Source organism: Furipterus horrens, unplaced genomic scaffold (assembly GCF_987537825.1).
Source record: "Furipterus horrens unplaced genomic scaffold, mFurHor1.1.pri manual_scaffold_6, whole genome shotgun sequence".
In the NCBI taxonomy this organism is placed as follows: domain Eukaryota; kingdom Metazoa; phylum Chordata; class Mammalia; order Chiroptera; family Furipteridae; genus Furipterus; species Furipterus horrens.
Window position 1 is genome coordinate 128,947,789 of NW_028327176.1, and position 26,490 is coordinate 128,974,278.

At 35.6% G+C, this 26,490-nt stretch overlaps 1 protein-coding gene across 1 annotated transcript in view; it reads left to right on the top strand.

Moving 5' to 3' along the window:
* Positions 1-26,490, top strand: part of CYB5R4 (cytochrome b5 reductase 4) — a 78,142-nt gene that overhangs the window by 40,240 nt on the left and 11,412 nt on the right. Inside the window, exons 6-12 of the mRNA XM_090279626.1 lie at positions 6,533-6,593; positions 7,846-7,903; positions 10,639-10,732; positions 12,763-12,795; positions 15,166-15,288; positions 21,481-21,621; positions 22,850-23,002. Of these exons, the coding sequence (XP_090135752.1) occupies positions 6,533-6,593; positions 7,846-7,903; positions 10,639-10,732; positions 12,763-12,795; positions 15,166-15,288; positions 21,481-21,621; positions 22,850-23,002 (663 nt within the window). The remainder of the gene's footprint in view (positions 1-6,532; positions 6,594-7,845; positions 7,904-10,638; positions 10,733-12,762; positions 12,796-15,165; positions 15,289-21,480; positions 21,622-22,849; positions 23,003-26,490) is intronic.

A 26,490-nucleotide genomic window follows, 5' to 3' on the forward strand; every position in this document is an offset into this window, starting at 1 on the left:
AAGGACAGAGAAAGTGCTTCCAGGAAAAAGTAAAACTGAAGGAGTTCATTAGATCCAAACCACTGTTATATGAGATGTTAAAGGGACTTGTTTAGAAGAAGGAGGATCAAAACTATGAACATTAAAATGAAAACTGTATTACAACAACCAACAACAGAAGCTAGGGAATCAAAACAGAGGCAAACTAAGTAGGCAACGAGAGTGGAAAAAGAATTATAGGAATGGGGAACATATTGGGGAGAGGTCAGCGAGGAGGGGGAATGGGGGAAAGGGAGGGAGATGATGCTAGAATTAAGAAGCATAGTAGGGGGTAGTGGAGTAGACAGGAAGATGTTGAAAAGAACTATATGGGACAACTGTAATTGAAAAACCAAAAAAATTTAAAAAAAAAAGAAAAGAAAAGAACTATATGCACAACCAATGGGCATGGACTAAGGGGGTGGGACAACTGGAGGGGAGGGTCACTGGGTGGAGGGTCGCAGAGGGACAAGAAATTGGGACAACTGTAACAGCATAATCAATAAAATATATTTTTTAAAATGTCCATACTACCCAAAACATTCTATATATTCTGTGCAATTTCTATGAAAATACCAATGGCATTTTTCACAGTACTTGAACAAATAACTCAAAAATTTCTATAGAACCATAGAGGACCCCAAAGAGCCACAGCAATCTTGAGAAAGAATAATAAAGTTGGAGGAATTACACTACCTGGTATCATACTATATTATAAGGCTATAGTAATCATAACAGGCACATAGATCAATGGAACAGAATAGACAGCCCAGAAATAAACCCACACTTATATGGTCAATAAATATATAACAAAGGAGGCAAGAACATATAATGGGGTAAAGACAGTCTATTCAATAAATGGTGTTGGAAAACTTGGACAGATTCATGCAAAAAAAAATAATAAAACTAGACACCTTTTTACATCATATACAAAAGTAAGCTCAAAATAGATTAAAGACTTAAATCTAAGACTCAAAACCATAAAAGTCCTAGAAGAAAACATAGGCATGCCCTGACTGGTGTGGCTCCATGGGTTCAGCATCGTTCCATAAACCGAAAGATAGCCAGTTTGATTCTAGGTCAGGGCACATGACTGGGTTGTAGGCCAGGTCCCCGTCCGGGGATGTGCAGGAGGCAACCGATAGGTGCTTCTCACACATATCAATGTTTCCCTCCCTCTCTTTCTTCCTCCCTCCCCTTCTCTCTAAAAATAAATAAAATGTTTTGAAAAAGCACCGGCAGTAAAATCTCTGACATTTCTCTTAGCTATATATTTTCTTATATACCTGCTTGAGCAAGGGAAACAAAAGAAAAAATAAACAAATTGGACTACATCAACCTAGAAGTTTTTGCACAGAAAAGGAAACCATCAACAAAATCAAAAGGCAACCCACTGAATGGGAGACCATATCTGCCAACGATACATCCAATAAAGGGTTAATATCCAAAATTTATAAAGAGCTCATACAACTCAACATCAAAAAAAAAAAAAAAAAACAATCTCATTAAAAAGCCAGCAGAGGACCTGAATAGACACTTCTCCAAAGAGAACAGCTAGAGGGTCAATAGACATGTGAAAAGATGCTCAATGTCACTAATCATCAGAGAGATGCAAATTGAAACCACAATGGGATATCACCTCACACCTGTCAGAATGGCTGTCATCAATAAATCAACAAACAACAAGTGTTGGTGAGGATGTGTAGAAAAGGGAACCCTCGTGCACTGTTGACTGGGAATGCAGATTGGTGTAGCCACCATGGAAAACAGTATGGAGGGTCCTCAAAACATTAAAAATGGAATTTGCCTTATGACCTAGTGATTCTAATTCTGGGTATGTATACAAAGAAACCCAAAACACTAACTCAAAACAATACACATATCCCTGTGTTCACTGCAATGTTATTTACAATAGCCAAGCTATGGGAGCAACCCAAGTAGATAAAAGTAGATAAAAAAGCTGTAGTACATATATGTAATAGAATATTACTCAGCCATAAAAAAGAATGAAATCTTACCATTTAGGACAGCCTGGTTAGATCTAGAAGGTATTATGCTAAGTGACATAAGTCAGACAAAAAAGACAAATATCATATGATTTCACTTATATGTGGAATCTATATAACACAATATAAATAGCCAAAAAAAAAAAAAAATTAGACTGATAGATACAGAGAAGAGACTGATGGTTTTCAGAGGGAGGAAGTTGGGTGAAAAAGATGAAGGTATTAAAACATATAAGTTGGTAGTTACAAAATAGTAACAGAGATGTAAAGTACTGCACAGGGAATATAGTCAATAATGTAATAACTATGTATGCTGCCAGGTGGGTACTGGAAATATCAGGAAGACCACTATGAAAGTATATGATTATCTAACCACCATTCTGCACACCTCAAACTAATACAAAATAATACTGAACGTAAACTGCAATTGAAAAACACAATTAAAAAAAACAAATAAATTAATAGAAGGCCCTAAACTAATTTTGAAATGGAGGCACTTTGTACCACTGGTTGTTTAGGAGACAAGCAATCAACCTTTCTCCTGATGGAACAACACACCCCTACTGTGTATGAGTTCTGCTCCCCAAAAAATACTAACTCTGAATCTGATTTAGCTACTAGATTCAACTATCAACTAACAAAAGTACAAATATAGAGGACTGGAGAATATCTTAAAGGACACCACAAAGATGCCCAGTCCTTACCCCTTTTCTGTGGCACTTGACCTGAGCAATGTTTCCTGAATAATTTGTTTTCCCCTCAGGATCAAGTTTGTTTTTCATCTTGCTCCTTCTATACATGCTGATTACTTCCTTTTAAACTTCTAGTGATTCTTAATTATCTACTCACACATATAAATTAAGTCTTATTTTAATGGAAAAAGTGGATTCCTCTGCAATGCAATAGGCCCGTTTCTCCCCCTAATTGCAGTGCCAGGGACCAGTGGTGTTACTGACATATCATAAATCCAGAAGAGAGAACAGTATTCAAAAAATTAAGCAGAAGTAAAGTGAAAGAGATAGACTACTCAAGAATACTGCAGCTCTTCAGGTTTCTGATGTTTTACTCACTAACAGAAGCACCAGCTAGAAAAACACAAAGAAGCAAACAGTAAGGCTTTGCATAGGTGGAACATTCAGAGTAATGGAAAGAAACATTTTTATCACGGTCAGTTTCAAACAGATGGTAAATAGGAAAAATTTATGTAAGAAACCCAAACTTTATTAAATGTAAAAGACTATAAAAAAATAAAAAACCCAACAAACATACAAAGCAGATGGAGAAAGACAAATCTATTATCTAGGGGAGTCATAGAAAATTCAAGCTTCTTCTATTTTTTAATTATGTCCTTCAAAAAATTTAAATTTCTACATCTCAGCTTAGCTTACGAGTGTCCCTCAACTCGTTATTTTTCTCTTCTACTTTCTATTTTTGTTTGGACCCATAAAATACAATTAAAATACAAACTATGCACCAGAAACTATTAATATTGTCTGAAGCCCCTTTCATTAATGTTTCATTACATGTTTAAGTTCAGTTACACCATTTATCTCCATGATACTTTGCCCTTGCCACAGGATTGCTGGTCTGCATAAAATCCAACAGAGTGAGGCTGTGTACAGGAAGGAGTCCCAGCTTTGTGCTGGACATAACAACATGCCATTCCCCTGTCTGAAAAGTCCCATCTGCTAATCGCCAACCAGCCTGAGAGTTCCCTGCTTTGGATGCACTGCATTCAACTAATATCTCAGTTAAAGGTGGCTCTAAAAATGGACTATTGCATACCAGTGGTCTGGCTAGCATAGTTACCTCTTAAGGCCTTAGATCTTCTGAAAGTGTTATATATATATATACACACATACACACACATACATACACACACATACATACACATACATATATACAGGGATGAGCAAAAGTAGGTTTGCAGTTGTATGGAAAAAGGCATGCAGGTTATGATGATAATGATGATACAAGAATAAATTGTTTCACACACTCACAACTGTAAACTTATTCTTGCTGTATTAGCTGCTGCTCATACCTGACTCATTTAAATCTGTGTGGTAAGTCTATGTATTTGCAGATGTGATCTGCTTGCCTTCTCAGTTGTTATTCATACAGTTGTTTAAAATACGTAGCGGGATAGACTACTGTAGTATTCCCCTAGATACCTGATCCCTTCACATCGATATCAGTCCATCAGTCAGCTTTTTTTGGGAGGGAGAATGTTCATTCAGTCTAGCTTACTTTACCTAATTATTTTATTCCACCTCACACTGACCTCAGATTCCTTCAACTTATCCCAAGGATATTATGTGTAAGGTGTTGTGTGTTATTTGGCCTAAGGCATTATCCTCTTCTAATTTATATTTGTATGGTACTGTGTAGTTTTTAGAATGTTTGGGCATTGTCTTATTTGCTCCCTTGGGAGATTGCAGGACAGATTTCTTTACTAGTTTGAATTTGAGGAAGAGGCAACAGTGGTTTTCATAAAATCACAGTGTCCAGATTTCTTGGTCCTGATAAGATTATGTAAGATCAAAATTATTGAGTAATGATTTATGAATTCTGTTGATAGCTTTCTCTTATAGAAATTCTTAGGTTGTGATGTGTTTGTTTGTTTGTTTATAAGCTGCCTCCAAAAGATGATATAAGAGGCTTCCAAAAGATGTTATATGATATATGAGGGGGAATCCCCTAAAAACTGGGATAACTTATTAAAAATTATGTATTTATTCTTACATGTTTAAACTTCAGTCACCTTCAAAGCACTCTCCATTTGACGCAATACACCTATTGAGACATTTTTTCCTACTGCTCAAAACAGTATTTGAACTTGTCGGTTCTGATGCCTTTTAGTGCTTCTGCCTTTTTTTTTTTTTTTCACCTTTTACACAATGGCAAACATTTCCCTTTGAGGACTTTTTTTTATTTGGGGAAACAAAAAATAGTTGCTAGGGCAAGATCAGATAAATAAGGAGGGTTGGGCATAGGGATCATGCCATTACTGGTCAAAAACCTGTGCTTGCACTTAAGCTTGTGTTTTAACAGAAGATTCAGTGACTAAAAAGAATCTTAAAAACCTGTAAACTAACTTGTCTTAAAGGGTACCTCCCTACTCTAACATTATATAATTACTGTGATTTCTAATTTCAGAATTTCAAAACTCACCAGAGACTAAACATTAATTTTTGTCCTCTGCAGTTTGAGAAGTAATGATATAATTAATGCAGTGCTTTTCAAAACTTTTAGCAGCAGTACTCTTGTTTCCAAACAAAATCTTACGGATACAACAATGCACTCCTGTTGTGGCTGGGGTGGGGCATATTGGGTTGGCCAAAAGAGTTCATTTGGTTTTTTCCTTAAGAAGACTCTAGTAGCTCTTCGTTGCCTTTAACTTCATTGGAAACAATCTTGTTATATTGTATTGTGACAGTTGTCTTATCCACGTTAAGTTAAAAAAAGACATCAAAATTGGTGAGTTTTTGTGTAGCCATTTTAATATTGAAGATGGAAGAAAATAAGCAACATTTTTGACATATTATGCTTTATTATTTCAAGAAAGGTAAAAACACAACTGAAACACAAAAAAAGATTTATTTATGCAGTGTGTGGAAAAAGTACTGTGACTGATAGAACATGTCAAAAGTGGTTTGCAAAGTTTTGTGCTGGAGATTTCTCACTGATCATGCTTTGTGGTCATGTAGACCAGTTGAAGTTGATAGCGATCAAATCAAGATAGTAATTAAGAAAAATCAATGTTATATCATGCAGGAGATAGCTGACATAATCAAAATACTCAAATCAATAAAGTTATTGATGAAAATGAAATACATGTCTTTTATTTTTATGGAGGAAAAAAATGAATTTTTGGCCAACCCCATATTTAATGTTTACAGAATCTCCAGATTTTTTCCATGTCTTAGAGTTTTCTAATACAGTTTGAAAACCACAGCTTTAGTGTACTTTTAGAATGTTTTCTTGATATATACCCACAAGAATAACTGAAATAGGAAAAAGCAATTCCACATTAGTGAGGTTGTGGAGCGATAGAATTCCCAAACAGGAGAATGAGTAAATTCTGGTATATTCATGCATTGTAATACTACTCAGTAATAAAAAGGAGCAAACTACTGATGCATTCAATGACATGGATAAAATCTCAGAAAGCTCCAGTTGATTTATTGCTTATTATCAGTCATGCTTGACATAAGAACTGTGATGTCTATAATGCTGGACCAAAAAAAGCCAGACCAAAAGAGAACATATATGATGCTATTTTTAGAAAGATCAACTATGGACATAAACTAATCGTGATATTAAAAGTCAAAATAGCGGTGGTGATCAGGAGTGCAAATGTTCGGTTTTACTTTACAAACATCTATTGAGTAGTACATCTGTGATTTGTGTCCTTTTATAATATTTCAGTAGGTTTACTGAAAAGAATAAAAGAAATAAAAATGCTACATTGATAAACTGTGGCTATTTTTTCTAATCTTTTTTTAAAGGCATGCTTCCTAAGAGCGAATTGACAGATACACTTGCCCAAGAAGGCCCTATTTCTCCAAGGTATGCATTCTTGTTTTACTTTTTTAGACCTAAATCAGTTCTAGACCAAAATATGCACATTTAAAAAATAAAACAGCTATGGGTTTATTAATCGCTCACTGTATTAGTCATAGTCTTTGGCACAAGAACTGTAGCCCTTTGTCAGGCATGACTAGAGAATGATGCCTTTTTCTGTAAACATGAGTTTTTAATAAACTGAAATCTGGTTCATTTTAAACACCAAAACTTAAAAAAAGACTTCAAAATAATTTGTATTATAAAATATACATTCATGGTAGAAAATTTGAAAATGCAGAAAAATACAAAACAAAGTGATAAAAATCAGACGTAATCCCGTCAATCCTAGGTACATGCTCTTAATATTTGCTTTATTCCACCCAACTTGATTCATATATCTATTTACATATTATTCCCTTTTGATATTATTGGTATTACAATATATTCTATGACCATACTATATTTAACTATTCCGTTTTTTGTATATCTGATTTGTTATATCATTTTTAATGGAAATATTTCAGAATGTATTTATTAACATGCCAACTCTCTTAGTAAATTAAGTAATTCATATTTTTTTTTGTTAATGACATTTCAGATGCCTTCAGGGTTATGTGTGTTCTTTGTAGCTTTTTTCTCTTTCTACCTTTCTCCCTTTCATCAGTTTATATTATATCAGCAGCATCCTGCTATATGTTAAATTTGTTGAATTATTTCATATACAATTTGTTAAATCATTCTATATAGGTTAAGGGCCTAGGGATACCTCCTTTAGTGTTTACTTTTGTGTACCTAATGTATCAGTTTGATTAATAGCTATTACAAAACAGAGGACTTAGTTTATCTTCAGTTTTACTGTTTACCCAATAAAATACCTAGATGAATTAATTTCTTGAGTAGTAATATATTTGTAACAGGGAGGAATAAAAGCATGTAGATTTTGTCATGTTCCTTAAGAAAACATTGTGTTTTGTTACTGCTCTGATGAAAGAAGATTTTAATAAGGAGATGTGTAATTTTTATAAAAAGTGTCCTGTCAAAGATAACTTTTTCTGAATCTAAGTTGGAACACATGGGAGTACAGGTATTTAAAATTTGGAAATAATTGGCAGTTATATAATGATAAAACCACTGATTATTTAGGAAAAAAGTTCACCTAGAGAAATATATTTCTCATTGTAGATTTTAAACATTTAATAATTTAATATATGCTAATGTCAATATAATTCTTCATTCTTTTCTTGATATTTTACAGCTATGACTGGTTCCAAACAGATTGTTTAGTTACCATTGTCATATATACTAAACAGAAGGTAAGCACATCTTTAACATCAGAAAGAAAGAAAAAAGTTAGCAAAGTGCCAGGTACTTTTCTAAACACTTCTTGTATTGACTTACTAACTCTTCACAGTAACTCTATGAGATAAATACTTTTGTTATCCTGCTTCACAGGTAAGGAAACGAAGAAAGATTACGTACTTTACTCAAAGTCACAGAGTAAATGACAGATCCAGCATTTTGAACTCAGGCAGGCTAGCTCCGCATTGTCTATGCTCTTAACAAACTAAACTAGCAAGTATATGTGCTTTTCTATGTATATGTTTGTTTGTTTGTTTGTTTGTTTGGAAGCACAGATGACAAAAGTGAGAATCCTATTTAACTTCACCATGAGAATTAATTTCTTGAACGTAATTGGGATTTGAGAGACAGGAGAGACTTCACTGTTGTGGCTTAGTGTGCTTAAACCAATAATGGGGTTCACATGCCCTTTTGAAACTAAAATTCAGGATAATTTATTCACTATTTTATGAACACCTACTTTATTTGCTGTGCTCTCTTAGATGTCAGGGACCTGATAATACACCAGATACATAAAGACTTGGCTTTTATTGGGCTTATGGTCCAGCTAGGAAATCAGATAAATAAGCAGGCAGTTTATAACACCTCCAACACATCCTCCAGCAACTGACAAGGCTCTCCCACTTGGGGAACCATGTGGATTTACAGACAAGTTCTAGCAGCTAGGGGTTTCTGAGAATTCATGCTACTTGTGTAGTAACAGAACCACATCTAAGCCAGTGAGTTCCTCTGACTTTTGGAGCATGATTTGACCATTCTATAAGAGTGACCAGCCGCTGCCTGATACAGCCAGGAGGGCTAGAGGCACTGCTTGTCCGCCTTCCATTCCCTCTTGTTATTGTCTCCTCCTTGCATAATCCAAAACCTAGAGGGCAGCGCCTAGGGAAGTTGGGGTTTACTGCCATTAGTAGTATCAGTGAGGCACAGAGGGTGGATGACTAAGGGAGGCTCCTATGTGTTATAAGAAGTTCAGTGTTTGGTATAAATCAGCGATTTTCAACCTTTTTCATCTCATGGCACACATAAATTAATTACTAAAATTTTGTGGCACACCAAAAAGTTTATTTTTTGCCAATACGACAAAACAATAGTATAATTTTGATTTATTCACACGACATGGCTATTGTGTTGGCTTTTGTCATTTTTTTATTTGACACTCTTAAGGGAAAAGAGGTCAGTGCCCCTGACTTGCCAGATATTTCAAATGTTAAAACTTCTTGAGGCATACTGATAGGAATTGTTGGTACAAATGAAAGGTACCAAAATAATTTGCATCAAGGCTGTGTGGAAATTTAGAGACATCTAAAAATTTGTTAGTGAGTTTTTTTGGTTTGTTTTTTGATGATCTGAAGTTGAGAGACTGTGTAATTTGCTAGCATCACACAATAGTGGCAAGATTAAAATGAGCACAAATATCTTGGCTCTTAGTCTAATTATTCGTTTTTGCCAAATTATTTATTCAAAAAATATTTTCTAAGCATCTACTAGGTGCCAAACAATGCTCTATATATAGCCCTAGCCATGTGGCTCAGTTGGAGTGTTGGTCTGTATACCAAAGAGTTAATCATTTGATTCCTGGTCAGGGCACATGCCGCCTGGTTACAGGTCTGATCCCTGGTTCGGGTGCATATTGGAGGCAACCAGTTGATGTTTCTCTCTCACATCAATGTTTTTTTTCTCTCCCTCTCTTCCTCTCTCTATGAAAAGCAATGGAAACATATCATCGGGTGAGGCTAAAAAAAGAATTTTATATACAGTTCCTTACGCCTAGAGCTTAGAGATGAGTGAGTAAGGTAGATAGTAAGCACAGATAGGCGTGTAATTCAGATTGCAATATGTGCTCTGAAGAGAACTGGGTTGTAGGGGAGAAAAAATAGGAGTAATGTTTATCTTGTGGGTTCTGTAAAGAAGTGCCATGTAAAGTTCCACTGATCATCTTAAAAGTATGAGGTCTGTCCAGAAGGTATCCAGCCATGTAATATAAAAAATAAAGACATTTATTGAAGAAGATATACGATACAAGAAACATTGTACATAGGAAAATGGAGCCTCAGTCCCCTTCAAAGTACGCACCTTGGGACCTCACACAGTTCTTCCAGTCGCCATAAGCTGACCTGTCATATTTTCCTGAATCTCGTGAATGGTCTGAAATCTCTTCCATTTTGAAGGTGATTTTAGTTTTGGGAAAAGCCAGAATATGCAGGGCACCAAATCTGGGCTGTAGGGGGGCTGGGTCAGCTGGGTGATTTGATGTTTCACCAGAACACTCTGCATGAGACATGATGGATGGGTGGGCATGTTGTCATGATAAAGCTGCCAATCAGCAGTTGCCCATAGCTGTGGCCTTCTGGATCATCTGAATAGTTTCCGTGGAGGAATGTTCAAGCTTAATTCAAAATTTGATGCAGATTCATTGCTCTACTCATTCCGTCATTTTGAGTGCGATAGCCACACACTACACATGCTCTCTCAGTGATGTCTACCACCCCCACTGACTAGTACAGTGAAGTCGTCATTGTTTACGCATTCTAGTCCACTCTCCTTGTCTGCTAGGTTACAGAGATGTCACACAAACTATTCTTGTTAAATTAACAATGGCTGGACTTTTTCTGGACAGGCCTCATTATATAGTTATTAAAGTTTAGGGAAAAATTACTTTTTAATCTTTCTCTTTTGCTTTCTCTTTAAGGATATCAATTTAGACTCAGTAATAGTTGATCATCAGTATGATACCTTTAGAGCAGAAATAATCATCAAGGATTATTCTTATCTTATACATATTGGTAAGTACCTTATTCTTTATTAATGGAAACAATTCCAGTTTCCTTTAGGTGGCAATAAAGTGGTCTGAAGTTTAGGTACTAAATATTTTATCTGCTGTTATTTTGAATTAATATGCTATCATTTTGGTTTGTCATTTTTGATCATTTTTTTGTTATTTCTTTATACAAATGAAATTGGTAGCAAATAGCAGTATGATCTCACCTTTCCCAAGTTTAAACAATTAGATGTAATCAAAATCAATAATAATGTGAAATATTTGTTGGCCAGGCTTTGTAAGACTCCTAGTTGACACCTACAAACAAATCTCTGGAAGCTAGTCTGTTATGTGCTTCTAAGCACTCATCTCTAGGTGCTGGTTTCTTTGGCCATTGGCCTGTTTCTTGCCAGCTCTGTTGCAGGAAAGTCAGAGGCTTCACCAAAGCAGCATGGACTGCAAGGATGTATTGTATCCCTCCATGGTCAAAGAGCATCATACAGTTCACTTCTGTCTGTTTTGAGAGATTACAGACCTAGAGGGGGAGGGGAGGACAACATGAAAGGAAGTAAAGGGATTGGCCAAAGAACATGTATGCATAACCCGTAGACACAGACAACAATGCGGTGATGGTCAGAGGGAAGGCAGGTAGGGGCTGGTTGGAGTTGGGCAAATAGGGGGGTAGGAGGAATGGGGACATCTGTAGTAGTGTCAACAATAAAAATAAAGTTAAAAAGAAAGAAAGAAAATCAGGACTGAAATCTGGAATAAAAGATACCAGATAATCAATCCATTTGTGACCCATAATGAACTTGACTCTAGAATTTTACCCTTTCCTCCTTCTATGAAGATTATATTATAATAAGAAGATAGAAATGAAACAAAACCAATAGCAAAAAGAAAATAAGCTTGGTTATTGTTTTAAGCACAAATTCTCTATAAAGAACATCTCACTTATTTTTGTAAAACACAGACTGAAATTCTCTAGATCTCAGCTGACTTAGAATTCTGCTAGATGCTTTGCTATATTAATGAAGTACCTGTATTTCTGAATTTGGTCAGAGATAAGTGTCTTTTTCGTTCTGATTTTCCCTCCATTCATTAATCAACTTCAAATCTCCAACCTCTCTCCTAGAAATATGTCCTATCCTATTTTTTGTTAGCCTAATAAATTGCCTTTTGTAGCAGATGTCTAGAAAACACTTATTTCTAGAAAAGTACACATTATTCATTAGCACTGTCATAGCTTTTCTTTAAATAAAGCCTGTGTGCCAGCACCTATTTTGCTGCAGATATGGCTAATTTTGTTTACACTGTATGTAGCTAACATATCTAGCATACTTACAAAAAACAAAAATTCCACATTCAAAAATATGAAACTCTCGTTTGGTAATATTGGATCAGAAGACTAAAATAATGTAAAACTTTTAGTTCCAGATAACCATATTAACAGTGAAATTTAGAGCAAATGTTTGTAAAAATATTTCTTGTATCTTCTTCTGGAATGTAAATTCCATAACGGCAGGGATTTTCCTCTTTCACGAACTGCTGTACCCATAATACCTAGAAAGTACATAGCACACACAGATGCTCAATAAACTTTTTTCACTAACCGAATGAACATTCAACTTTAGAGAACAATAAGAAAGGAAAAACTGAGCTAGATTTGGACGTGGCCTACATTCACATGTGCGCACACACACACACTGGAACAAGTGTGCCTCTCTCCGTGCCTGCTCTCCTCTTGGGTTGTAGGGTAGTCGTCTGGGACCATACTTGGAACAGTGTGCATTACCTGCCTGTGAGCAACTGAGTATTAACTCTTTAATTGATAGGGAGAGAAACAGAAAAATGAAGAAACGTATGCAGTATGTTTAAATAATTTCACTCTACATTTCAGTTGTATACAATTTCTTTTAGTCTCTCAATATGTTTTATCTATCTTGAGATATTTGAAATAATACCTAAAAGGACCATTTAAATGTTCTTCTATGATGTTCATGAACTGTATGAATTAAATTGGATTTTAAGTAAATGTATATTTTTCTTTCCTAGGGCTAAGCCATGGGATTCAAGAAGATTTTTCTGGTAAGCTTTACCAAAAAATAATTATGTATATATACATACATACACACACACATACATACATAAACACATATGAAGTGGGTGGAAATCAGCATTTGTTTTATTTTTATGTGTATGTATTCCTGTTGTAAAACAAAGTGATGTTTTATAGATAAAGAAATAATTTTTAAATATACTCTTCTCCCTCTGATTCAGTTTCCCACCCTTTTTTCTTTTCCCTTGTTCCTTCCATCTCTTTACCCTTTACTTTTCTTCTTCTTAGAAAAAAATTTGTCTCCCTTTTATTCTTCATTTATTCCTTATCTCTGCCCTACTCCTGATATATAGCCCTGGCTGGTTTGGCTCTGTGGATTAAGCGTCGGCCTGCGAGCTAAGTGTCGCTGGTTCGATCTTCCAGTCAGGGCACATCAGAGAAGGAAAACTCTGACTCCAAAAAACCTCCGCTGCCTTGCGGCATACCTCTTCAGGGGAAAGGCTAAGGGAGTAAACCCCGACAGAAAATCTGGAGCCGGAGTCCCTAAGGCAGTTTGACGTTGTAGTCAACACCGGCAACTCCTGCGGCGCACCTGAAGCCAAGCTGTATTGACTCGTCTTTCCCTTGGACCCTTCAGCTGCGAAGAGAGGGGGGGTCTGCTGCATGGGCAACAGCAGACCCTCCATATCACCCTGCCCAGGCTCTGTAGCTTCAGCTTCACTGGAGAGGACACTCCAGCGTCATCACAAGATGTTGATTCAACACGGGAGGAGACAGATACCGTGTCACTCCCGAGTTGGACTGCACAGCCATTCTCGGCGGTGCAGATAGACTCTTAAGAAGCTACACCATCGTCTCTCGAGACGGACGGCTGCCGACGACTCCTGATATTCAGCTTGTAGAAATATTCTAGGCAAGACAAATTTTTCTTAAGCATATATTTGAATGTTTAATGTTAACAAAATGTATTAAATTATGAATGTTGCTGTATACAAATATACAATGTGGATTTTACACAACTTTTAAAAATATAATAAAATTATATTCAGTATATACAACATGATGATTTGATACAAGTTTATACATTGTGAAAGGATTCTCACAATTGAATTATTTAACATATCCATCATCCCACATATTTACCTGTGTTTTTTCTTTTGGTGAAAACACATGTTGCTACTCTCTTAGCAGATTTAAATTATACAATACAGTATTATCAACTAGTCACTGTGTTATACTGTAGAATCTCAGATTATTCATCTTATGACTAAAAGTTTGTACCCCTCCCGATCTCCCCCACCCTCCAGCCCCTGGCAGTCACTATTCCATTCTGTTTCTATACTTCCCCTTCTTTTTTCTTTTAAGATTCCACATATGAGAGATTACCATGTCTTATTTGTCTGTCTTATCTGGCTTATTTCTACCCATGTTGTTGCATGGCAGGATTTCCTTCTTTTTTAAGGGTGAATAATATTCCTTTTTTATTTCTTGTTTTAAAGTACTGTCAGAATACTTTGCACTGGTTCTGTCTTCCCTTTTCTATGTAACATTAGTAACTATAAATTGCTTAAAGTTAGCTCCTTAAACTCACAAACCATGTTTTCATGTTTGGTAAGCTTCAGGTCATTGCTCATTGAATTGAATTCATTTGCCTATCATATGCTGTTAAATTGCTATGAAATTTTGTTTTTATGGTGAGGAAGAACAGAAAGATTGTTTCTAAAGACAAAATGAAATATACTTTACGTCTTTAAACACACATTCAGTTCATAAGTTTTAATGTGTAAAAGTCTTTAGTTTGTTAGTTTACCAATATAGTCTAAACTATTGTAATCATTCAAAAATAAAGATAATGTGTAACAGTTTTAATTAACAAAGATTCACATGCATTTTATAGGAACTCATTCTAATGAGGCAGTTTCTGTGTTTATTAGACTCAGTATTGGTCTACTTAATTTACTCATAAGAACCCCTCGGATCCCAAACAAGAAATGTTAAACGGGTGTAAATTAAATTTGTTTTTATGGATCCATTCAATGGCTAATTAGTATATGTCAGCCTCCACTGCCCCCACTTTTTTTTTTTTTTAGCTGTGTGTTAATTAGTCGCTATGGCTATACTTGAGCTAATATGAAAATTAGCAATATATATATATTTGATCCTTGATGAGTTCGCTTGAAAGAGGTTGATCTGAATCTAAAATAAATTAAGCTGGATTTAACATTTTATAAGCTATAAACAATTTTGGTGAGTATGTGCACAGAATCTTATTTATTTTAATAATTATAGGTGTCATTCATACAGATTGGGACATTTAGATTGTTTGAAAAAGATTGGTTTTAAAGTAAAATTTTGTATTTAATATCAGTGAACATAAATGAAATTTATATTCTTTTCAGTGCGGGTTGTTGAGAATGTGGGAAAGATAGAGATTGTCCTAAAGAAAAAGGAGAATACTTCTTGGGAATGTCTTGGTCATCCCCTGGAGAATCATAATTCACTTATTCCAAAGAAAGATACAGGTATGCTGTGCTGTTATTTTGAGTTCTGTGTTTACGAAATTGTGTTGATCAAACATTTGTTCCAGAGTGTGGAAGGCCACCTTGGGATGAGTGAAAGGTCTGTCTTTCTCCCTCTTAAGAAGTTGAAATGGGACACCTTTTTTTTTTTTAACAGATTAAATTTTCAGATCTATCAAATGTTTAGGCATAACAAAGTCATTAGGTAATGATACCCGAATGGAGACACCCACTGCACTTAGACTGTTGTCTAACTATTCACTTCTTCAGGTTTCTTTTTATAAAAGATGCCAAAACAAGTTTAATTTATGCCTTATATGTCCATCTAATTTTTTCTATTAAAAAGAGAAGAAAAACATATTTATTGTTTTTCTGCTTCCCTAAACTAGTTTCTCAGTTTACTCCTAAAGGATGTAATTCATTTCCTTTATCTCATTTCTTCACTACTTCCTTTCTTCCTTTCCTTTTTAAGCATTTTATCTAAGTATAATATATTTATAGAAAAGGGTGCATAATATAAATGTTTTACTTGATGACTTTTCAGAGTGAACACCCAATATTTGCTCTCTGGAAATTGGTAATATTTCCTCCTTGTTCCAAGTGTTTTGAAATTTCACAAGTTGATATGCCTGAGTGTGGGTCTCTCTCCATCCTCAGGCTGGATGTTCATCTTTTGTGCTAATCTGATTATGTAAATTTATGACCCTCAGTTTTGGGAAATACTGATTTTGCTTCCCTCCATAGTCTGTTTTTGCTTTCTAGAAGTATTCGTATTTTAAACCTCCTTAGCCAATTCTCTCTCTCATTTTCAGTTTAGTTCTTTTGTTCTACTTCTTGGGAGATTTCTTCAGCTGTGTCTTCTAGCTCTCCTATTGAATTACTTATTTCTATTTTCATATTTTTAACTTCTAAGAACTCTTTTGATTTTTGTTCCTTTGATTAGTATCCTATTCTTATTAGCTTTTATCATCTTTTAAAAAATTACCATAGTATTTTTGAATTTTTATCTGTTCATATTTCAGGATGAAACTCTAAATGCTGATTGGAAACTGCATGTGGGTGTGACTTGTCAACAGTAATATACTCCCTGTGTAGCTAGAACATTTTGGGGAGAAAGGCTGATGCCACTATTTTGTCAGTCTCCAGAATGAACTTTCTTCTGCCTTGCACCCAACAATTCAGAAGTGATGTGGGGGAAAAATGCTGTAAACTTAAGTAGTTTTCTTTCTTTTTTTTTCTGTCTCTGAATACAGTCACATTCTGAGGTACTGGGGTTATAATTTTAGCATATGAAAGTTGAGAGGGATACAGTTTAGCCTTTAATATATACTCAAATTCAGAGATCCTATGTTTTCTCTCTCTGGAGAGCAAACTTTGACTATTTTTGCCAGAATAAAAGAGGGTCAGTCATGTGGCTGTGCTGAGTAGGGTGCAACTTTGGAGAAGTTGAGGGTGGGAGGGCATCTAGGTTTCTCAAATGAATTTTCTATCCAGAAAGTAGTTTTAGCTCTGCCTTCACTCTGATCCAGAGGTACTTGGTCCTGACAATTTCTGAGCCTTAAAGGGCTTTTGTATTGCAAATAGATTGTTGACTCTTGGCATTCAGTATTTCCAGCTTGGGATTCAGCTTTATTGAGTTTACTGTGTTAGTTATCAGTCATCTCTGTGGCTTCTCAGCTCCCAAAGTTTTGTTGCTACTTAACTTTTACATTCTTCTGTCCTTGCAGGCTTATGCCTTAAAAAAACAACCAAATGCATACACAAAACATATTTGCTTTTATTTGGGGGGGGGGGTGTTAGAGGAACTAACTTCATGTATTCAGTTTACCATCTCTGAGTATTTAAAATTACAAAAATATGTCTGTGGATAATATTTTAATTTACAGAAAAGTATAGGTAGCCATATTTTGAGTACACATTGTCTGCAGAAGGCTATTTTAGGCACTGTGGTATGAAACAAAAGGTATCAGAAATGATTTTTCCAAGTGGAAGAAAAACCATACAAAAATATGAGATTGAAGAATACTTTAATAATGAAACAGGCTAACAAGGGCAAATTATATTGTACAAACTGAGGATATTCTGAGGTAATCCCAAGTGAACAGAGGCAGATGAATTTGACCTTGAATAACTTCTTGAAGGAGATGGATTTCAAGTAATGTTTTGAAAGTAGCTTTCAAAAAAAATTTACAACCATGAAGGGTTTCCCAGGTAGAGCTTCACATTGTTATTGGTACCTATTGTGCCAGGCATTTTGCAGGTTGAAGAGAAAGAAAAATGTAAGCCTCGTGTGGAAAAGGTTAAATAGACTAACTTAACCAGAACAGGAGGTTTGAATTTTGTGGTATTAAGTGGAGAGAGAGAACGTAGAATACCAGAAATATCTAACATATCTGAAGAGAAGGTAAAAGACAATAAAAGTGAAAACATTATTAAAGTGAAATCTCTTGCCCCAGTAAAAGTCAAAACCAAGAAATAAATGATACTGAGAACCAAGGCTGACCTCCATTTGGAAATAGTTAGAATGAACATTGCTCAGTTATTCCCTGTAATTTCCCAAGGCTTTCCATGAACTCCTTATTTCAGCCATAAATTGCTCCTTGAGTCTTGAACCACCATAGTTAGCTTTAGCTTTCTTGTCTGAAATTGGAGCCATGCATGTATTTTTCAGTGAATTAGGTTTTCTACTTTAGAAAATGACTCAAAGTTTAGGGAGTATTTTTATTTATTTGACTAAATTAGCAAAGATAATTTCTTCTTTGTCATTTTTCTTCCTTAAACTAGGATAAAAGCTGTAGATTATTTTATTCACCATAGCAAAGCCAAATACTTATATCATCAAAGTATTATGATTAACTTGATGCAGTATCTTTAAAAGTTTAGTCCATCATGTGGTTCTTAGGTCTTTATAGATTACTAAAATTATTGATTAGCATACTGGCTTCCTCTTACTGAAATTTCTTAGCTAAAGGAATTTTAGTTTGAAAATAACATATAAGGTGAAGACTTAATGCACTGCCTTCTCATGTCAGGTCTAGAATTTACTTTTCTCATTTTGTTATAATTATCTCTGCTTATAAAGCCAAAAACCCGACACTTAAACTTAAATAACGGCATTGTCCAGACTGCGGTAGGCAGCACATCTGATTTATATTCCTTGTCTCTCATATGTCAGCTATTACTTCCTCTCTCCTCAGTCCAATTGAAATATGAAAACTTTCCTAAATTATCTCAGTCGTGTTAAATAGCAAGAATTCTTACTGTATTAAATCTAAAACAAGGGAAGCCAGGAAATTACTCTTAACACCCACGGTTTCCTTGTTTTCCAATATAGTTGAGGAGATGCATACTTAACTGTAGCAGATCCTTTCTGGCAAATGCTAGAGTTGACATGAAATTGTCAAGTCAGGAGGTGAAGCTGTTCGTTTGGCAATAAAGTTATCAGAAGGGCATGCACTATATTTGATTAGAGGAAAGCACTATAGCCTTTAAACTTGGGCTAGAGGGGCACCTACCCTGGACTCATACATGGAGAACTCCACAGTGGCTCTCATCCAGCTCTTCTCCCAGAGGATGAGGAGGGTGCAAGGCCAAGAAATGTCTTTCCAGAATTCACACTCTTTCTTTAACACCATGCTCCAAATACTAGAACCCCAGAATTTCCTCCTCAAGTGGCCCCAAATCTACTTCTGTCTAAGGACTTTCCAAGGCTGTTTATGGGAGAGCTATTGGATGGTGTGCTCACACCTCACTCGGAGTCAGACAGAGTGGGGATGAGGAGTGAAGATAGCAGGCCACAGACAGTCAGTGGGGGTGCAGCTCTCATTTCTCTGTCATCTTCCTGCATGGAACTCAGCAGTTCAAGAATCCAGAATTTAAACCTAACCTCCTAGGATATTTATGAAGGTATATTTCAAGATACAGCACAGAATGTATTTTATTTAATCGTTATTCATCTAATTTGTACGTTAAATGTTTAGGCATGTAGTATGTGAATCTCTGTATTTCTCAATCTGGGTCTGTGTCCCAGAAGGGTCTGGAAAAAGCAATAAGGAGATCATTTGAACCTTCATGTCTCCTATGGATGAGCCTGTGTCTTCTGATCTTTTGTCAGCCCCGTACTAGATTAGGCCTCCTAGATAACGTCAGGGTGGTACCCTAGCTGTACTCTGGTGCCAGCTGTGCCCCCACACTAGAATAAAGTGACTTGAACGATGCCTCAGTGTTTTTTGTGTACAGCAATGCACTCTAAACTTATATGCATACCAAGCTACTGTGCTAGCAGCTAGAAAGATTTAGTGACTGGGCTCTTGGAGACACAAAAGAGTCGAGGGAAAAAGAGAAATTGGATGAAACTGGCCAAAATAATTTCTTAGGATTGTGGATTTCATTGATGTTTATTAGATATTGGGCCTTTTATGTCCTATGATCTGAATAAATCTTTTGGCACATACTTATATTTTTTTAGGTTAAAAAAAGAAAGACTAAGTAAGATAAGAAAATGCTTTTTGACATCGATTCTGATATATCTCGGTAAATTTTTTTTTTTTTTTAAGAGAGGAAATATGAAACTGCTGTAATCAATCTACTTTGGTATGCTGTTTATATTTAAAAGAGAATTTACAAGTGAAATTATTAATGCTTTCAGAACATCTTAACAGGTTTTTGTAACCCAAGTGGTATAATTTTGCTCTGTATACAAGTAATATTTTCTGAGCTTCGGATATTAATTTCATATATTTCTAGTATTTAGAGAACTATCTGATTGCTTTTGTTTATTTGTATTTTAGTACCACAAACCTGGCATCATCAGTTCTTCACCTAAATTGATATTTTAGATAATCAAGTCATATGTGCTTAAATATATTTTTGTTTTAATCATTTTTGACAGTGAAAATGTTCTATAGTTCATATACATATTAATACATGTACAAGGTCTGTCTAGAAAAAGTCCAGCCATTGTTAATATAATAAGAAAAAGAACGGTTTGCGTGATGACATTGCTGTAAACTGGCAGCCAAAGAGAGTGGACTGGAATGCGCATGCATGAATAATGACAGTTTCACTGTACCTAGTCAGTGGGGGTGATGACACCACTGAGTGGGCATGTGTACTGTGTGGCGGTTGCATTAAAAATGATTGAGCAAGTAGAGCAACAAATCTGCCTCAAATTTGGCTTTAAGCTTGAACATTCCTCCACGGAAACCATTTGAATGATTCACAGTGCTGCAGCTCTGGGCAACTGGTGATTGGCAGCTTCACCACAACAATGTACCCACTCATGCATCACATCTCCTGCAGACTTTTTTTGTTGAAACATCAAATCACCCAGGTGACTTAGGCCTCCTACAACCCAGATTTGGTGCTCTGTGACTTCTGGCTTTTTCCAAAACTAAAACCACCTTTGAAAAAGAAGAGATTTCAGACCATCAGTGAGATTCAGGAAACTACGATAGGGCAGCTGATGGCGATTGGGTTGGAAGAACTGTGTGAGGTCCCAAAGTATCTACTTTGAAGGGGACTGAGGTGTCATTATTCTGTATACAATGTTTCTTGTATCTTCTTCAATAAATGTCTTTATTTTCATATTACATGGCTGGATACCTTCTGGAGAGACCTCATATACAAATAATACATACAAGAATGTATATTTTTCCTGTCTTTATGAAAGATTTCTAAAGTTATTATTAATAGTGTTAGTATTGTTAAACTTTCAGTACTTGAGTTTCAGAACTTTTTCATTCTGTAAGGAAAGAATTTAGAATGTAGATTTGTTGCTTGTCAAATATCTTTCACATCTATAATTTAATTATATAAGTTGTTAATATAAGACTTTAAAAGATGGAATTATTAAAAAGTGAATTTAAGAAGAAATAGGTTTTAATTTTTATGAGGTAATGTTTTTAACATGCTGTAATAATAGATGAGCAATATAATACTCCTTTTATGAAATTTATTTTCAAATTATAGAAGTATTTCCAAGTTTTAGAAAATAGATATCTCAGAAAATAAAATGGAAAAAATTAGCACTATAAGGTTTTCAAAATACTGATAAAGTTAAAAAACATGTATGTCTTTTAGAGAAATTCAAGCTCAACCAAAGAGCAAAAGCTGAGTCTGTACTTTCACTTAGTGGGTCTAGTATTATTCTTACTTAATGCATTCATGAATAAGAGAAAATGAATCACTTTTTAGGTTTGTACTACAGAAAGTGCCAGTTAATTTCCAAGGAAAATGTTACTCATGATACGAAGCTTTTCTGCTTGATGCTGCCACCAAGTACTCACCTTCAGGTGCCAATTGGGCAACATGTTTACCTCAAGCTAACTATTACAGGTAAGGCAAACAGAGGCTTTGGGGAAAGAGTTTCTTCTTTTATAACCAATTCAAAATGAGTCCTAATCTCTTTAGGAAGCCCCCATTTAGGTTATTATTAAATGTTTCTGGGCAGCTAGATTTAGGGATGGACAGATTCTAGGTTTATGAATGCAGTATTCCTACATGTTGAAACTACAGTCATGCCATATTATTGCATGGGACAAAGAAATTGCCACTAGTCACCGAGATGGTTCCACTAGCACTATAATTTATTATTAACAAAGCCTTAGAGTAAGGGAGTGCACAAATGCCCCTCTGGTGAAGACAACTCCTAGAAACACAGTCTAGCATCTCTTAAGCCACTTAACGGTTGTGTCATTTATAAAGTTGAATTTATAAAATTTTAAAATGAGTGGATGATTACAAGTGATTTCCTTATACTGATTGCCACCAGTATAAAAAGATCTGTAAATGTGTTCTTTGCTGTGTGAATTCTTTTTTCCTCCTTTTCACCCTAAAATTACCTTGTTGGTTTTAAATACCCTTCTTCCTGATGTCTTTAACATTTTCATGGCCTTTTGAAGCTGCAAAAGGTAACGTTCTCACATTAGTCATGCTGTTTCCAGCAATCAGTCGAAGAGACTACCAGCCAGGATCAGGTGGATGTGGACTGTTATGATGGCACTATGAAGTTTTTTTCTTCATCATTTAATGCCAAGCCATCATTCAAAAGAAGTTGGATTAATATTCTTTTCATTCAGTTACCAAAGTAATATATAGTATAGTAAACATTAAAACAATTGGAAATATATAAAGTAAAATGTGAAATTCTTCCCTTTCACTCAGCCAAATAAACAATCAGTAGCCATTACTAAAAATTTGATGTATAATTAGTTGTTATGTAAGTACCTTCTTAAATCTCAACTTTTTATGCTGTTTTTGTTGTGGCCTGTCACAGTTTGTATGCTTCTAGAATATAAGATTATCTGAGTTTATTAACATAAATCCCAGTCTTATACTACACTTAATAAAAACAGATTGTTTATATTATGGATAAAATATTGATCTGTTAAAATTATTTTGGCACATATAGTCTTGGGGTATATATAGCTGTACTATATGCATATAAAGCATATAGTACAGGCTTAAATATATACTGATTGCATCATGAAATTTGTATGTTTTATCTTCATTCAGAGCTTTGTAGATTTTTAAAATTGAATTTCTTCGTCATGACTTTTTCTAGGTACTGAAATAGTGAAGCCATACACACCTGTATCTGATTCCTTGCTCCCAGAGTTCAAGAAACCAGTTCTTCCCAACAATAAATACATCTACTTTCTGATCAAAATCTATTCTGCTGGACTCTTCACACCAGAACTTGACTGTCTTCCGAGCGGTTAGTATTCTGTGGGTTTTTTGCTTGTTTTTTGTTTTGTTTTTTACCTTATTTGTGTTCTAGGTTGGAGCACATGTTACAAAGCCTTCTAGTTAACTCCATCCGGGAATCTATCAAGTATCTTAAACTCAACATGTCTGCAACCAAAGTCATGTTCTCTTTGTCCCACCCAACCTATCATTACTCCATGCTCATCTTTATTATTTGCAGCATCATTCACTGTTCATTCTTGACCCAGTCCAGAGATTTGGGCCATCTTAGAGTCTTCCTATTTTCTCCCTCCCAGTCCAGTCAGGCACTGTGTTCTATGAGCCTACTTCCCGGCGAATTTCTAATTTTTCTTTTCTGTGCCTTTGGCCACCCTCTTAGATCAAGACTTCATCATTTCTCTCTTGGCCTCTGGCTGCTCTCTCTTAGTTGCCTCTAACTAGGGTCTTTCTCTTTTCTACTTATATGCATTTTCCAATTATTCTGCAGCTTTGAAATCTCTGCTGGATCTTCCACTACCTAACTGATTAAGTCGCCTGCATGACCTACAAAGACTTTCATGATCTCTCCAGCTTCATCTCTTGTGCTACTCAGAGTTTCACAAGCTCATTATTCTTATTCATAGATAAATACAGTTGCCTTTTGTAGGATGCCCATCGACGCTTTCTCTATCTGTAAAAGCCTTTTTTTTTTTTTTTAAGAACCAAACAAAATATCACTTCTTTTATGAATCTTCCCTCCTCTCCTGAACCCCCTGCAATAATCCCTAACACGTTGTTCATAGCTCTAGGATAAGAATAAATATTCTTCTTTACAAGACTTTCACTTTAAAGGTAGTGTGACTTACTTATCTTTGTATTTCCTGCACCTGGTATGGCAGCTGGCACATGATAGGCTCTCAGTTAAAATACTTTGGAAAAAATGACAAAAAGTACTCTAATGAATATATTTAAGTTTAGAGACTCTTCTTTTTGCTTCTACTCCTTTTTCTGTGTCTTCAACTTTTCACTGCCTTTGCCTAACAGTAAATATGTTCTTCCCCTTTTTAAGGCAGTGTTAGCAGCACATTGAAGTAACAGTGAAATAGAACACTAAAATTTGGAAATAAAATTATGTTGTTTTCTGAAAGTTAAGCTCAGAAATCTATATATAATGATGTAATTAGTTTTCTGTGGTTACATAAAATATTCACTATAAATGTAAATATAGAGAATTTTGGAATACCCACAAATTTAGTGAAGATGACTGTCATCTTGTGAAGGACTGACAAATGATTCTAATGTAGCAAGTGAAAATTTATCCAGTGGTATTTATAGCCTATTCATAGAGATTGAGTGAACAGAGCAAGGTGGAGAGTTAGCCTAAAACATGGAAAAGTAAAGTGTAAAGCTCAACATCAGTGTTTTCTCAACTTTATACGGGAGCCTGGATGTGGCACAAATGCTTGTTTCACTTAGAGGAAGGTGTACTGGCATGGTAGCAATGACTCTGCTGCCTCCTCATGGCCTCAACAGACTGTGCTGTAACATTATCCACTTCTTTGTTTCAATCCCATGTTCACCCAGCAACTTTGATATGATTATTTTGGCCTTTCACATGTCAAATGAATGAGATGCCCTAGAATGGTGTATTTAATATTCAGGTGACTAGATGCAGAGAGCCTGACTGTAAATCAGTGACCATTCTGGCATGTGTACTTTAATCTCTTGTGAATTTGATTAGCATCAGGTACTTTGCCTAGTCTAATCAGTTTTATAGTGTTGGAAGGCCTGGACTGTGGACAAAAGTTACCAAGTTAGTATCATTCTGTGAGGCTTGTTTAGTTTTAGGTTGGCCAAAAAGTCTATTATGCTTTTTCCGTAAAATAAAAGACACATTTTTTTCTTCTCACCAATAACTTTATTGATTTGGATATTTTGAGTATATTGTCTATCTCCTGCTATTGGCTTCTAGTGGGTAGAGGCCAGGGATGCTCCTAAACATCTTCCAGTGCATAAGACAGCCCCACAGCGAAGAATTATTTGGCCAAACTGTCAATAGTACAAGAAACTTTACAAACCACTTTTGACATGTTCTATTAGTCACAGCACCTTCTCCATACACTGCACAAATTTTTTTTTACATTTCAGTTGTGTTTTTACCTTTCTTGAAATAGAAATATGCTGAAATTGTTGTGTATTTTCTTCCATCTTCAATATTAAAGCAGCTTCCTAAAAATTTAATTTTGTTAAATTCTTTTTTAATGCGTGCTGATATGACAGCTGTCACAATACAATCTAACAAAATTTTTTCAAATGAAGTTAAGGACAACTAAGTGCCACTAGAACTATGGTATGGAACAAGCCCAACGAACTTCTTGGCCAACCCAGTAATACCCTGGGGATATTTTGATCTTATGGCCACTTTCAAACTATGACAAGGAGTTCTGTTACTTGTTAGTGCTTAATATATAAGTTACTTCAAGATTCTTACTATCCTGCTATGGAAAAGAAAGGAAAAATTGCAACCATTTAAGCATATAAAATTTTTAAATTGCTTTTAAAATGTGGACAGCTTTATATTTTTAATTAAATTGAAAATTTTCTGAGATATTCTAAGGATATTTCTCTTACATGAGTGGTGTTAGGCGCAGAGACACCATGTTGCCTGCCCCGTAACCTGCCACCCGAGTCAGGCCTTGCAAAACAGGCTATGGCCAGTGGTCACCGTGTTCTCAGGAACTGTGACCTGTAGTCATGCAGGACCTGAGCCACTGCCTGTGCCAAAACAAAGAGGATCTGCATCACCCACCAGCCATGCACGCGATTACAGGGTTCCACATTCACAGAGGCGACTAAAGCATAGCTGCCACATCCTGCTGAGACACCCCCATTTCCCCTTCCTCTCCCTTCATCATTTACCATAAGTCTCCTGACAGCCATCCCTGATCAGGAGACATTGTTCTTTCGCAAACACCTATACCCTGGACTCTGGAGCCGACCAGCACGGTGACCCATCCTCCTAAGGGTTTGCTTCATGCCCTTAAAAATCCCTCTATCCCTTCCCTTGGTGCTGCAGTCCGCTCAGACTCAGCTGCCTGCTTGAATATCCCTTGATAAAGGCTTGGAACTGGTCCACCCGGCTCCTCCCTTCTTCTCAGAACAAACCTAATAAGTGGTACGTGTTGGTTATAACAATTGCATTTCAGAAAATGGTGTTTTCAAGTATTTCGATTCTCTGTTGGGAAGTAGCACACTCCAAGTACAGTTTCTGATCTTCCTTTGTTTTTATAGGAATTGAATTCAGAACAGCTCTTGTTGTTTTAATCTAATAGTCTATTCAAAGATTTGATGAAGTTGTGAAGTTAGCACATTTACGGACATAAGATTTTAGAATACATTTTTAGATCAATTTTCTCCTACTAGTCTTATGACTATGGTTAAGAATCAATATGTAAGTAGCAAATATCTTTTCTCTACCCTGTACTGTGCAAGACAGGTTGACATGGACTCTGCTTTTGA